Source organism: Thunnus maccoyii, chromosome 7 (assembly GCF_910596095.1).
Source record: "Thunnus maccoyii chromosome 7, fThuMac1.1, whole genome shotgun sequence".
NCBI classification, from domain to species: domain Eukaryota; kingdom Metazoa; phylum Chordata; class Actinopteri; order Scombriformes; family Scombridae; genus Thunnus; species Thunnus maccoyii.
Window position 1 is genome coordinate 7260196 of NC_056539.1, and position 13060 is coordinate 7273255.

Here is a 13060-nt window from a genome sequence, read left to right on the forward strand (position 1 = left end):
GTAGTAGTGTGAACATTATGGCACATATTTTTTGATTAATTGTCTGAGTCTTTGAGTTGTGGGCCGGAAAACGAAAACAATGAGTTGAAAGATGCTATAAATCTCTGTAGAGCTTTGAGGAACTGCAGAGTTGGGTGATGAAGAGCAGTACCTTTCACGTACAAGTAGTCATGTGACCCATTGTTAGTGTAAAAAATTTGGATTACAGCAGCTTTAAGTTATCTATATCATACGTGTTTAGTGGGAGTTCCTTCAATGCATCTTTAAAACCAAGTTTATAGATCATTTCACCTTTATTCGCTTTGCATAATAGTTGCTTTACATTAGAGTTTCACATTATCTGCATATTCTTTATGTACCTGAGATATTTGGCCAAATAAAACATTTGATGTGACTCTTTTGTATACAGGCATTGCACATTTTGGCGACGCACTCACAAATGTGTAATCAGTGACACTTCATAGCAAACAAACCCAGATGTGACAGTCTGGACTGACCAGTCAGTACTTTGAAACCCTGCAAGCTATTGAAACCACACCATCTGGTCAGATTTACTGTTTCACAACACAAAGTACAATATTCATTATAAACGTAATACAAGAGGTGCAACACAGAAACACTTTAAAATAACCTTCAGGTTAGTTAGTGGTGAGTTTGTCACACTGACAGGAAAATTGTTGTGTAGTAATAATATAAGCTTGTCAATAAGGAGATCTGGATCAGCAGTAATATACAGGGGTTCACCTCAATATACAATGACTGTTGTACCCTAGAAGCACCATTGCACCCAGTACAGTGACGTGTGTGAAGAGAGCCTGAAGACTGAATACTACTACATTATGAAGAACTGAAATACAAGACAAAAGTCAAACAAAATCAATAAATATATGTGCTGACATTCACTTATATCTTGTGTGTAAGTGCACTTTCACAGTTTCACAAATCAAATACTCTTCATGTTTACTCAAAAACAAAACACACGTGAAAAAAATAAATTATTTAAGTGCCTTGTTAAACTCTTTGGGAAACCTAATGTATATGAAACCGACTCTCAAAGGAAACAAGGCCTCAGAGTGAAAGGCCGACAGCGGAGTTTGACTGGTAGAGGTTGGTTAGGCACAGGGTTATTGCAGCATTTTGTTTTATGGCATTTCCCTCAGTATATTTGTGATACTCCCTTTTTTTGTTGAAATAAAAAAAAAAAATTAAATGCAGTCAGAAAACTTTCTTTGTGGATCGGTCACAGCATCCCAAATCCTTTGGCATAAGTGATGGCCTTGAGGAGTCTTTCTCTCAGTTTTTCCTTGGAGGAGTACTCTGGAAGCAGCAGCGCATTGAAGCAGGTGTGCGAGGTTGGTAGCCTGCAAGAAAGGATGGAAAGTAAGAGCAGTGCCTGGCTTGGCTCTAAAAAAGAGACAGATCTGAACTGAGAAAAGCTTATAGTGTGCGTTTAAGCATCAGCAGAATGTTCTGAATCTTTACTCACATAAGCACACATAACAAAGAAGTAACAAATCATCAGTTGCAGTCATATTTTCAGGTATGTTGGATGATAAAATAGGGACAAAAGGGCTTGTGTGGCTGAAGATATCTAAATAAAACCGAACAGAAAAGCTGGCTGTACTGTACCTGTCTGAGTCAGAGCCATTTTTGGTGATGATCATTTTTAATTTGCCGAGCCCGCCAACTGGTGCTCTGTCTGTGCCTGTGGTAAATTGAAGAAATAACCTCTTCTGCTCCTCTCCAAATGAGTGAATCGTTTCCCAGAAATCTCTGCACAGAAAACAAAAGAAATTTTTAAACAACAATGACCAGAATAATAAAATCTGTCAATTTTGTATTAGGTCCTGCTGGTTATAACATGCTTTCACATTATAATTAAACTAGTGTGCTCTGGATGGTTAAAAAAAAAATCAGACTTACTTGATAATTTGACTGTCTTTGCTATAACCGCCGTCATATTCTGTTGTCTTTTCAAGTGCTTCAAAGTCAAGTTTCTGTGAAATCATAAAAGATGAAACTCTAAGTAATCAAACACTGGCCGCAATAGAGCAACAAATATCAAACCTCTGGTTTGTTTCCTCACCCTGCTTCCACAGATAAGAAGCTCTACTTCTTCAGGTCTGAACAAATATTTCATTGGGGACTCATTCGTGACCATCAGGAAACCTTTTTTGAAGGCTCTGAACTGTCTGTCCACACTCTTGTTCAGTATGTACTCTACATACAGATCCACAAACTCCTGTGAATTACAGATAGAAACAGCAAAAAAACATAAAATATACAGTAAATCAATTGCCCATTACTTAATTTCTGTCATAACTGCAGTAAAATAACTTAATAACTTTTTAATGAAATGTGGTGAAGAAAATTACAATTATGATATCAAGCTCCTGTCTGGTGTACCAACTGCAAATTAATGTCCATCCACTAACATGATAATCTTACTGCAGCTCTTTAACTGTAAAAAAACATGATCATCCTTTAAAAGAGCACCGTTGTGCTTTTGAAAATTATGTTTTTTAGACATTTCACCTGTCTATTCTCCTTAGTAACAGGGATCTGGTCTCCTTTCTCCTTCAAGTCATGTAAGACTGGATTTCCAAAAAGGTCTGTGTGTGATATCTGGAAGGTGAGCATCATGTCTTTCTCCACATTGCCAGTATGTTCGAGTAACTCCTTCAGACTCTGGTAGAGAACCTGCAATAGGAGAAACAACAGCCATTTAACTGCTATAGCAATAAAACAGTTAGTTTTATGTTTATGGTTTCTTTCCAGCAACTCTGAAAACTGCTACATTATTTTGCTGATTTTACCTGTAAAATACAGTATTATAACACCATGCACATCACAGATGTCTGTCAAACTGATGCATTGTCTTTCACTGTGCATTAACTTTGGGGAAAGTTACTGTACTGGATGTGAATCTGACAGGTCCAAGTAGGTCCCTTTCTTGCCCATGAGTTTCCTGTAGACAACCATTGGGAAATGCACATCCAGAATGCAGTTGTTGTAAATGGCAAGCCCCAGAACGATTCCAATGAGAGTGTACTGTGCTTCATTCTCCAGTGAGGACGCATTAAACCAGAACAGTTTTGTGTCGTCATCATAGGTGAACATTCCTGTTCAGAAGGTCAAAGAGAGAGAAACACAAACAGAAAGAAAAATAAAATACTTAAAGGAATGGTTACATAGAGGTAGAGCTAAGAAGATTGACACCATTTTCATGTCTCTAAATATGTGCTAAATATAAAGCCAGCAACAGGAAACAGCAAGCCTGGCTCTGTTCAGAGAGAAAAAACACCTCCAAAAGGCTCAGTAATTAGCATGTTATGTCTTGTTTGTTTAATTTTTGACAAAAATTGTAATGTAATGTAAACTGATGAGTTGTGGTTAAACGAGAGGTTATTTGAGCTATTTCTTGGCCAGAAGCAGTGACTTCCTGGAGTCATAACCCCCCACAACACTGCAACATGTCTTTTATACACTGGTTTTTGTAAGATTTTAACAAACAAGGTAAGATGTGTTAATTTGTGAGCTGTAGAGGTGCATGTTTTTTTCCCCCATGAACATGGTAGCCATGTTTCCATGTAACCAGTCTTTATGTTAAGCTACGCTATCCATTTCATGGCTGTAGCTCTATATTTAGCATACACATATGAGAATGGTAACTCAAGTAAGAAAGCTAAGAAGCAAATTTTCCAAAACTGAAAATGAACTATTCCTTAAATATGATACCACTAGAGGGATGCATGGGATGAAAATATAAACACGGTAAGATTGTGATTTCTTGTCTCACCTATGTCAGGATTGAAAATTTCCTCCAGGACCAACTGAAAGAACTCCTTTGAAACCCCTCCCTCATCTACTCCTTGCTCCCCCTCAAACTCAACAAACAGCTGTTTCTTCAGGTCAGATGGGTTCTCCATAGAGATCATCTCCAGCTGAAACACAGAGGGATTCAAATGAATTGCCAAACAGCAGGACTGAGCCTCAATTTGACATCCTATCTAAATGGAGCACCGACATATCAAGCTGTTACTCACTCTGACGAGGGCGTCGTCGATTATGTGATCTCTGCGTACTTTTAGTTTGAGATAGGGGTTGGGCTGCTGGCCCTGCACCATGCTGTAGAGGGCCGTGAGGCGTCTCTCGCTGTACATCCTGATCCTGTTGTCATAGTACAGCCCTTGGTTCTTGGTGATGATGTTCAGGATGAAGGGGCAGCTCTGGAAAGAAAACTTGGTTTCTGCATCAACCTTGAAGAAGGTGAAATCCTTGTCCATCTCCACCACGTCATTCAGAGATTCGTTGATAAAATCCTCAAAGGGGATGAGGGGCTTCCTGCTATCTAAGGGTCTGACGCCCAGTTCTTTCTCCAGGGGATCAACCCGAGGACCCTTCTTATAGAGCCGCTCCTCGCCTAGAAGCTCGTGCAGTGTGAGCTCGTCTGAGTCTGAGTCTTCATCATCGTCTTCGTTTTGCTCGACATCCACATCACCACCCAAGATGCTTGCATAGAAGACAACTTTTAAACACTTGGTAGCAGCCACCACAGTCTCGTCATCATTCACCAGATTTTCAGCATCATATTCGTTGCTGACGACTGTGAAAGTGATGAGCTGCTGGAAGGTCTCCATCATACGGCGGATGTGTGGTAGACCATACTGGGACCACAGCTTTGACAGTCTGGCGAGCGCAGGCACTGGCAACTTACTCATCGCCTTGCAGAACTGCGGCAACGCAAATTCAAGGTATTCGGGGCTGTGAAGGTTACTGTTCTCCATCACGATGATGAAGATATTCAAGTAGTCTGGGTCTGTCTCGTACACATCAAGGTATTCCAGGTCAAGTTCTGTATTCGGAGTAAGGCAAACTAGTGCGTTCACAAGAGCTGCATCAACCTGGTCGATGCTTAAAAGTCTGTCATAGACTCTCCTCACAGCGTCAATGTCAACTGTGACCTCACAAGGGTCGGACACTTCATTAGGAGCCTCATCTGGTAAAGCAGCTGCAGAGGAAGCACCCATCTTCTCTGAGGTTCGCTCACTCTTCTTTTCACGCTTGTTGACGTCTGCCGGTTTACAAGAGTCAAGGTTTTTGGTAGTGTTGGGTTTATCCTTCCTAAAACTCTTCACCAGGGCGTCTGTGTTTGAGAAAACCCTGCCAATGACGCGGATGAGCGCAGAGTAGTCCCCTTTCTCCTTGCAGGAACTCAGGATCATACAAACAGTGTTCTCTGTGAGGTAATGAACATCTGGACCAAAACAGCAAAATAAAAACTGAATTAACAGAGTGAAACACTTCAACATCAGTGTCCATAAGAGTCAGAGTCAGTTCTACAGTACCTGAGAAGTCCTCTTTGGTGGGACTGAGATCCGTTTTGCTCATCGTATCGTCCAGCAGTGCGTTTCCGTTGGCGCCGGAGTCTGGATGCAGAGTGTCCGATTCTCTCTTGGAGGGGTGAGGATCACAGAGTTTGGCATTAATCTTAAACAGCTCAAGCGCTTTGACGGCAGCTGAATTGTTATCCAAAGGTTGAAAATCACAGCATGATGCGCAAAACTCATTCGTGCAGTTGCCATTTCCACAGCCTTCAGTTAACTGCCGAAAGTAGCGCTCAATTAGATGCTTTGCTGTCGTTCTGTTCCTGCGCAAGACATTTAAACAGGAGGTCAGACTCATGATTCAGCATCATCTCTGGTTAGAACTGAAAGCATAAACACATACTTGCAATGCAAATAATAAAATACAATACAAGCAATGTACCTCAATACTGTACAGGACTTAACATTGAACAAGCATTATTACACATGTTCTTATTTTAAAAGGCTAGTACATAATGACACATAGATGTGAAACATAAAAAAACACGGGTGCAACTCTGAAGAAAGACATATTAGTTTAACTAAGTGCATGTACATTAGTGTTGCTAGTTTAACTAGATGAGTGCAAGTCCACATAAAGTGACTTACATTCGGCTGGATTAAGATTCCCTCCTGCAGGCCCGGTGGACAGTCCTCTGAAAGAAAAGTATAGCAATAAAGCCAATGAAAGATATTATTATCTGTAAATGTGTGGCTTACCATGAAAAAAGACCACCCCTTTGCACTTAGTCATGATCATGATATTAGGGTCTCTGTTATATACGACGTTTCCAAAGCCAGTTTTTAGCTCATTTGCCATAAACTATTAATCATATTCAGAAAAATGGTTTTCACATGTCAGTAATGTAGTACTATGTAGTAGTAATATGTATCAGGTATACCCTGGCAGATATATTAATATATTGGACAGTTTTCTTTCTGTTCTTTTTACATTAACACATAATTTTTGATTTTAAAAAATGTGTTTTTTACAGAACTGATACCAAGATATGGACTTGACGTCACTGTTTCTAAATTACTCCGAACATATATTTGGCATTTCAGTATATAAATTTCTTATTATGCACCAGCCAACATATAAGTCAATATTAGGGCTGCAACTAACAATTATTTTCATCTGATTCAATTAATCTGCTGATTAATTTCTTTTATAAAATGTCAGAAGATAATGAAAAATCCCCAATAAAATTTCCCAGAGTAAAAAGTGACATCTCCATGTCTTGTTTTGTCCAACCAACAGTCCAAAACCACATTGGACATAAACTGAATGTCTAATTCAGTTTACTATCATGTATGACAGAAAAGAAAGAAAGAAAAGCATTAAATCGTCACATTTGAGCCGTTGAAAACAACAAACACGACTACACGACTAAAACAATTAATTGATTATCAAAATAGTCGCTGATTAATTTCAACTAATTTACTTATTGTTGCAGTCCTAGTTAATATATCTTCCCAGTCCAGTTTATTTGGTCTTTATTGAGCCCTAGATTTGAAGAAATCCTCCTCCATGTCTGTGTTCATTTGCAGAGGGTCAGTAGTGCTGGAGGAACATTAGACAGATTTTTAATGAACACTGGTTATAGAAATTACAGTCAGCTGAAGATAAAAATGTGGAAACAACAGGGAAACTAAATCAGTGAAGGTGCACTTCCAGAAATGTTGAAGTTTGGTCTGATGTTGGAATTAAAGGCTTGAAAATTCAGCTCATGTTGTGCTGTTGAATATTTAGCCACAGCTGACAACAAACAAACAACAAAACAAAAAAGCATTCTTACTTTGCAATATTTTAAGCCTTGTTAAATTACATTAATTACTGGTATGATAACAATTTGAGCTGCCAAACAGCTGTTTTTACTGGTTAGAGAGGTGTTTCATTCCAATGTTAAATCCAGTGTCATGCCATGTGTCCGCCAGCTTCATGTACCAACCTGTGATTTGAACAGTCCTGTCTGTGTCTGTCAGTGACAGTGCAAAAACTCTTCAGTCAGTCAGTCAGAGAGCTGCAGCAGCGTCATGCAGTCCGGACAACTTTCCGTCGCTCCGTTTTAAACAACTTGACTTTGCTGCAACGCACGTAAGTAAGGCTGAAGTGTGACAGCGTTAGGAAGTCGTTATACTTTTTGTTTGCAAGTCAGAGCAAAATAACCTCCTCTACCATCTTGTAAACAAGAGCGATGTATCCCGGCATGCAGCGCGAGGCTGTTAAACATCATGCCCACCTCCCCCCTCCTCCTCCTCCTCCTTCTCCCCCTTCCTCCCCGCTCCACGACCCACAGAAACACATAAAAAATATTCCCATAAAGCACAGATAAGACTGCAGAGTTCATTCTCTAGTCCACATGTTTTCATCATGCATTTAATAAATATAATAAACTTATGTGATTTAAACAGGCAGGTTTAGGTTTAAGCTCACTTATGATAGACTAATGTTTTATAAGCACCTACATACATCTATACATTCAGATCAGTTCTGTAGTGTATCAGTGTAAAGTTAAAGAAAGGTTTATTTGCACAGTTTATACACTAAGGCATTTTAAAAGCAACATAAATACGCTTAAACTTAAAAAAGACAGTAATGTCTCAAAGCTTCAGATAACAGAAATCATCAGGACAGTAGAAAATGAAATATATGTATATACTTGTATAAATATAAACACATATTAAGAGGTAATCCTGGTATAAAAACATATATACATTATCACACACACATACACACAAATTTAATTGTACGCCTGATGTAAGATAAAAACATAAAATGTAAAAAAAAGTATTAAAGTGAGTAGGCTGTTCATTTAGGTTCTTGCTCCTCTAATTGACTGTCACTAGCTTGCTATGTGCAGTGGTGGTATTCAGACCTTTTACATAAATAAAGCATTAATATGATGTTTATGTTAGTTAATTACAATTACATGCAAGTCCGGCATTCACAATCTTACTAAAGTAAAAGTACAGAAATATTATCAGTCAAATGTATGTGTAATGTAAATGAGGTAAATATGTACTGATGTAAATTATAAGGTAAAAATGTACTCACTATGCAGAAAATGTCATCTGTGAGTGTTATTATATACTGTATATATTATTGGATTGTTAATACTGATGCATTAATGTGTGAGCAGAATTTGAATGTTGCAGTTGGTTGAGATTGAGCTAATCTGATGTACTTTATATACTGTTGGGTGGTGTAATCCAGAACATCTTATAAATGATCATATTTTGTGTAAATTCTTATATATCTGATACTGTGACTACACCTGTTGAATAATTGTAGTGGAGTGAAAACTACAATATTTCCCCCTGAAACGTTATGAAGAAGAAATATAAAGCATAAAATGAAAAGACTCAAGTTAACTACAAATACCTCAAAATTGTACTTAAGTACATGAACTTAGTTAAATTCTTTCACTGACAATGTGCATGTGTAGCAGTTCATAGACTATTATACACTTTGCTATTTTTATGTAAAATGGCATTTATGGAAATATGTAAAAGTGGGATTATTTATCAAAGGTGTGTTGACTAAAGCATAAATCCCTAAGTAATACCTGCTGTATACTGAACAGGACCCAGGATACCTTCAGCATGAAGTGTGCAAATGTCATGTGCAATATGTGTTGATGGAGGCCAAGACACAGTGCAATCTCATTCATAACCTCTAAATCATATTCATAAACCATAAATCAAAGCTGGCCTATAGAGCAGGTTGTCAAAAGCCTGCCATCTCATTCTGCAATAGGCCTTTGTAAATTATGCATTATCTAAGGAGAAGAGATGTTTGTTATTCTGCCAGTGTTCGAGCCTGATGTACTGTGGAGTTTTACACTTGGTGTGACATTTGGTTTCTGTACCCGTCAGTCCTCCGTGTCACGCTGCACACTGAAGAGACTTCATCTTAAACCGTGTGGTTTATGGAGGTCAAAATAAAGTAAATACAGCTGTTATGCATGCAAATACTAATGGAAATTAATTCACAAAGAGAGCCTGAAATGGAAATAAGTTAATATTTTTTACAATAAGCGAATGTATTCATAGATGATCAAGAACATGTTCCTGAAAGCAGTCGGACTACTTTTCAGAATATTAATAAGAGCATGTTAAAATTCTAAGAATGTGAGAAAATGAGATTGAGACAAGACAAGTTGAATAAAAATATAGCACGCACGGTGTTAATCACCATCCTTATGTGAGCATAAAGATTCTACATTAGCACATTGCTGCAGTTCTTAGTGTGAACACTGGAGGTCTCTGTAAGCACACAGAGCATCAGGCGAGCAGGTTTTCTGCTTATGAGCTGCTTTCTTGATGGCTGTTTTATTTGGTTTATTTATTAGAGTCCAAAAACCAAAGATTTTTTTAAAAAGTCTGAAAAAAATAAACAGAATTTTGGTATCAGTCATTGATTTTTCTTTCTTTTCTAATCATCTCACGACCCCTAACATTTACCTTGTGACCCCTTGATGGGGTCCTGCCCCCAGGTTGGGAACCACTGGCCTACATTACAGTATTTCTGTTGCCAATTAGACCTTTTTGGATGTAAAAGGAAACATTTTAAATGTAAAAGATATGATTCTAATTATCTAATTGTTTCCAAAGAATTCCCTTTTTTAAAAAAATAAAGAAATGTTTTGATCATTTTTGCCCCTTTCTTATTTTTGCTTCCATTTTAAAAGAAGTATTTTAAGAAAAATAAACAAAACAATAATTTATACTCTGATGCATGTATTCCATCACAGCTGCATGTAGTGGAGGAAAAGGAGAGGGAGTCATCTCTATTAATCTGCTGTATAGCCTGAGCTTTACACTCCGGTGCACACAGGAACTTGTTTCATCATTTCCAAGTAACCTTTCTGCTCAGGTTGTTATGTTTAATGTTTCAAATAGAGGGAATGGGGGTTAAGCAGCCACTGACTCATGCAAAGCGCTAACACTGAACATTAGCTGATACTTGTGGCTGTTGCTCTCTATGTGTGATAATCTGCGGTTATATCATTCCCCTCCCAGCCATTTGATATGGATTAAGAGTGCCTAAAACTGACATCATCACGACACGTCTCTTTTCCTGGAACATATCAATTAACCTCAATTGTAGTGTTGGCAGTTTAGGAATGTGACTGCAGGGTGGTACATAGTTCAGGAGAGGACATTGAAGGTTGCACGGCTGTAGTGTGGAGTGTGGGATTATTTTATCGTGGTTGTTAAGTGATTCTTGGACGTGTTTCATACAGTGAACAGAGACAGAGTTCACTGAGGTAAGAAGGACAGAACTGGTGTCTTCAGGATATGTGAACTAGAGACATGAAGGCCACGTCTCTGATCAGCCTTCTCACTTTTTGCTCATAATCCAAGCTCATCAGATGCCCGGGGGATTTTCAACACATCAGATTGTGAACACTGATATCATAACAACAAGCGGGCAAACTGTTGACCTAAATGTTTGTGAGGCAAAAACAAGGACTATGTGAATAAGGCTTGTTCTTGGTTTATGCGTTGCACTGTTTTCAGATGTCCTGGTTACTGGTTCTTGCTCAGGAGTGGGCTTCACTTTTTAAACTATTTTCTTGGCCTGCTTCAATTGGGAAGGTTGCTGAGGTGGCAATAAAACCTCCTTTTATTATTATTATTATTATTACTATTACTTAGCACGTTTTTAACATGCAGTTTCTCGTCCTTTAGCTTTCGTTTTTTGCTCTAAGTTTTGTGTGCAAGCTTTTTGAGTCTTGTATCACTTTTGGGAGGGCCCACTCATTTCCTCTACTACTGAACTGTAGACTTGGTTATGATGTGACGTTGTGGACGTTGCAGTTATGTTGTAGGACACGTAAATTGGAGACATGAAGACCACATCTCTGTCCAGCCTTCTCACTTCTGGCTCCTGTCAAATTCAGTGAATCCAAACAATACATTTTTCTAAAGTAATAAAAGGTGAGGGCAGATATGATCAGCAATAAATCGTAACAATTGACTCCACAGTCTTTTTGTATGCGGGCAAAGACCAAAATAAATGTTGCAGTGTTTCTCTGAGCTCCCCACAAAAGGTACAACTTACATTCTTGAGTTTATGGAAATAGTGATTAAATGGATAAAACCTGTGAAGTATTTTAACCCTCAGAGACGTCCACAATCTTGGCCGAAATTACTGTCTTTCAGAGGCTGTAGTGGGTTCAGTTTTAAAGCGAGACTGAAGATACTGGTATCATGTGAAACTAAATGACCTAAGGCCATTGGTACCAACCATGTCATGCTAGCTTGTCAAATAAGCTAAATAGTGCTCCAAAGTTAGGCTAAATTTTGACAAGGGAAAAACTGGCATGGCCATTTTCAAGGGAGTCCCCTGACCTCTCACCTCAAGATATCTCAATGAAAATGGGTTCTATGGTTACCCACGAGTCTCCCCTATACAGACATGCCAACTTTATGCTAATCCCATGCAGTCTGGGGGTAAAGCCATGCAATTTTTTCATGAAGTATAAATGTGTTATTTTCGCCTATTCTAAAAATGGTGTACAGTATTTGAATATTTCTGCATACTGGGGTCCCTAAATAGTCTTTGAGCTGCATAAATGGAATATGACTGTATAGCTGAGACTCTTGTGGATTCAGTGAGCCCAATTGTATTAATGTGTGATGATGTTAGTCCCCATAGTAGCCATTTCATTGAAGTGAGACCATTTTTTAAAACTTGACCTCACTGTATAAAATGACCTATAGTGACCTGTAGGATGATCACAGCCTCATGAAACTTTACAACCACAAACTAGAGACCAGGGTATTCAGAGGATGTATGACTTTCCCAGGTATATTGACAATAAGGAGGTTTCTGAGCAATTTCCAGAACAGAAGTGTTCTCTATCCAATCACCAAATGCAATTCTTACAGAAATTTCCAAATATCAAAAGTTTTTGATCACAGCATGAATTTTTCTATGGTGTTCCTCAAAGTTTTGGTCTTTGGTCTTAATGTGGTATTAATGTGGAGGGATTTTCAGGAGGGATCAATTCTTGAGTAGTCAAAATGGTTAAATTTTGCACCAAATCTGTGTAACAAATGGTATCAATCCAAAAATTGCTGCAACAACTTATGAGACATAATTGAGCATGGGAATGGTCATCATAATGCTCTAAGCCCTTATACATTTTAAACTTTCAAAATTTGAATAGGTGCCTAACCAAAACACAATGTTTGTTACAGATTTATGACTAGAAAAACTTGACACACGGTGCTGAGCTGCATCTCAAATTTGTCTTTAAGTTCCCAGCTTTCAGATGCTGTATACCACTTCTATGTGACATATACTGTTGACCTGCTGTCTCCCCCTAAAGATCTCCTGTCTCAAAAAGATAAAAATGGGTCTATAGTGGGTCTCTAATAGTTAAAAGATATCTCTTTGACTTTGTGTAAAACACACACACACACACACACTAAACAAAAACAAAACAAACAGGTGACGTCACACCTCGCTACATCCATCTATATATACAGTCTATGGTTACTTTCTAGGCCTAGTTTTGTATTGAACTTAATTTAAAGCAGCAACATGCTGAATTCACTACAGAACTGAAGTCAGTCATAATCTGTGCTGAATGTTTTGGCGGTGTGAACAACGATGATGTTGGAAAAAAAACCAAACAAACTACACGGTCAATGACTCCGAATCTTTGAACTCAACTGAA

General features: G+C 38.3%; 1 protein-coding gene across 1 annotated transcript; it reads right to left on the bottom strand.

The window, feature by feature from the left end:
• Window positions 1-274: 274 nt before the first annotated feature.
• ube3a (ubiquitin protein ligase E3A) lies at window positions 275-7569 on the bottom strand. Its single transcript, XM_042417746.1, has 11 exons — window positions 7319-7569; window positions 5976-6022; window positions 5349-5650; window positions 4047-5257; window positions 3800-3944; window positions 2917-3122; window positions 2536-2700; window positions 2087-2242; window positions 1924-1997; window positions 1630-1773; window positions 275-1361 (listed from the first exon to the last, which is right to left on the bottom strand). Coding segments are annotated over exons 2-11 (2526 nt in total). The 5' UTR covers window positions 5978-6022; window positions 7319-7569; the 3' UTR covers window positions 275-1240.
• Window positions 7570-13060: the final 5491 nt, after the last annotated feature.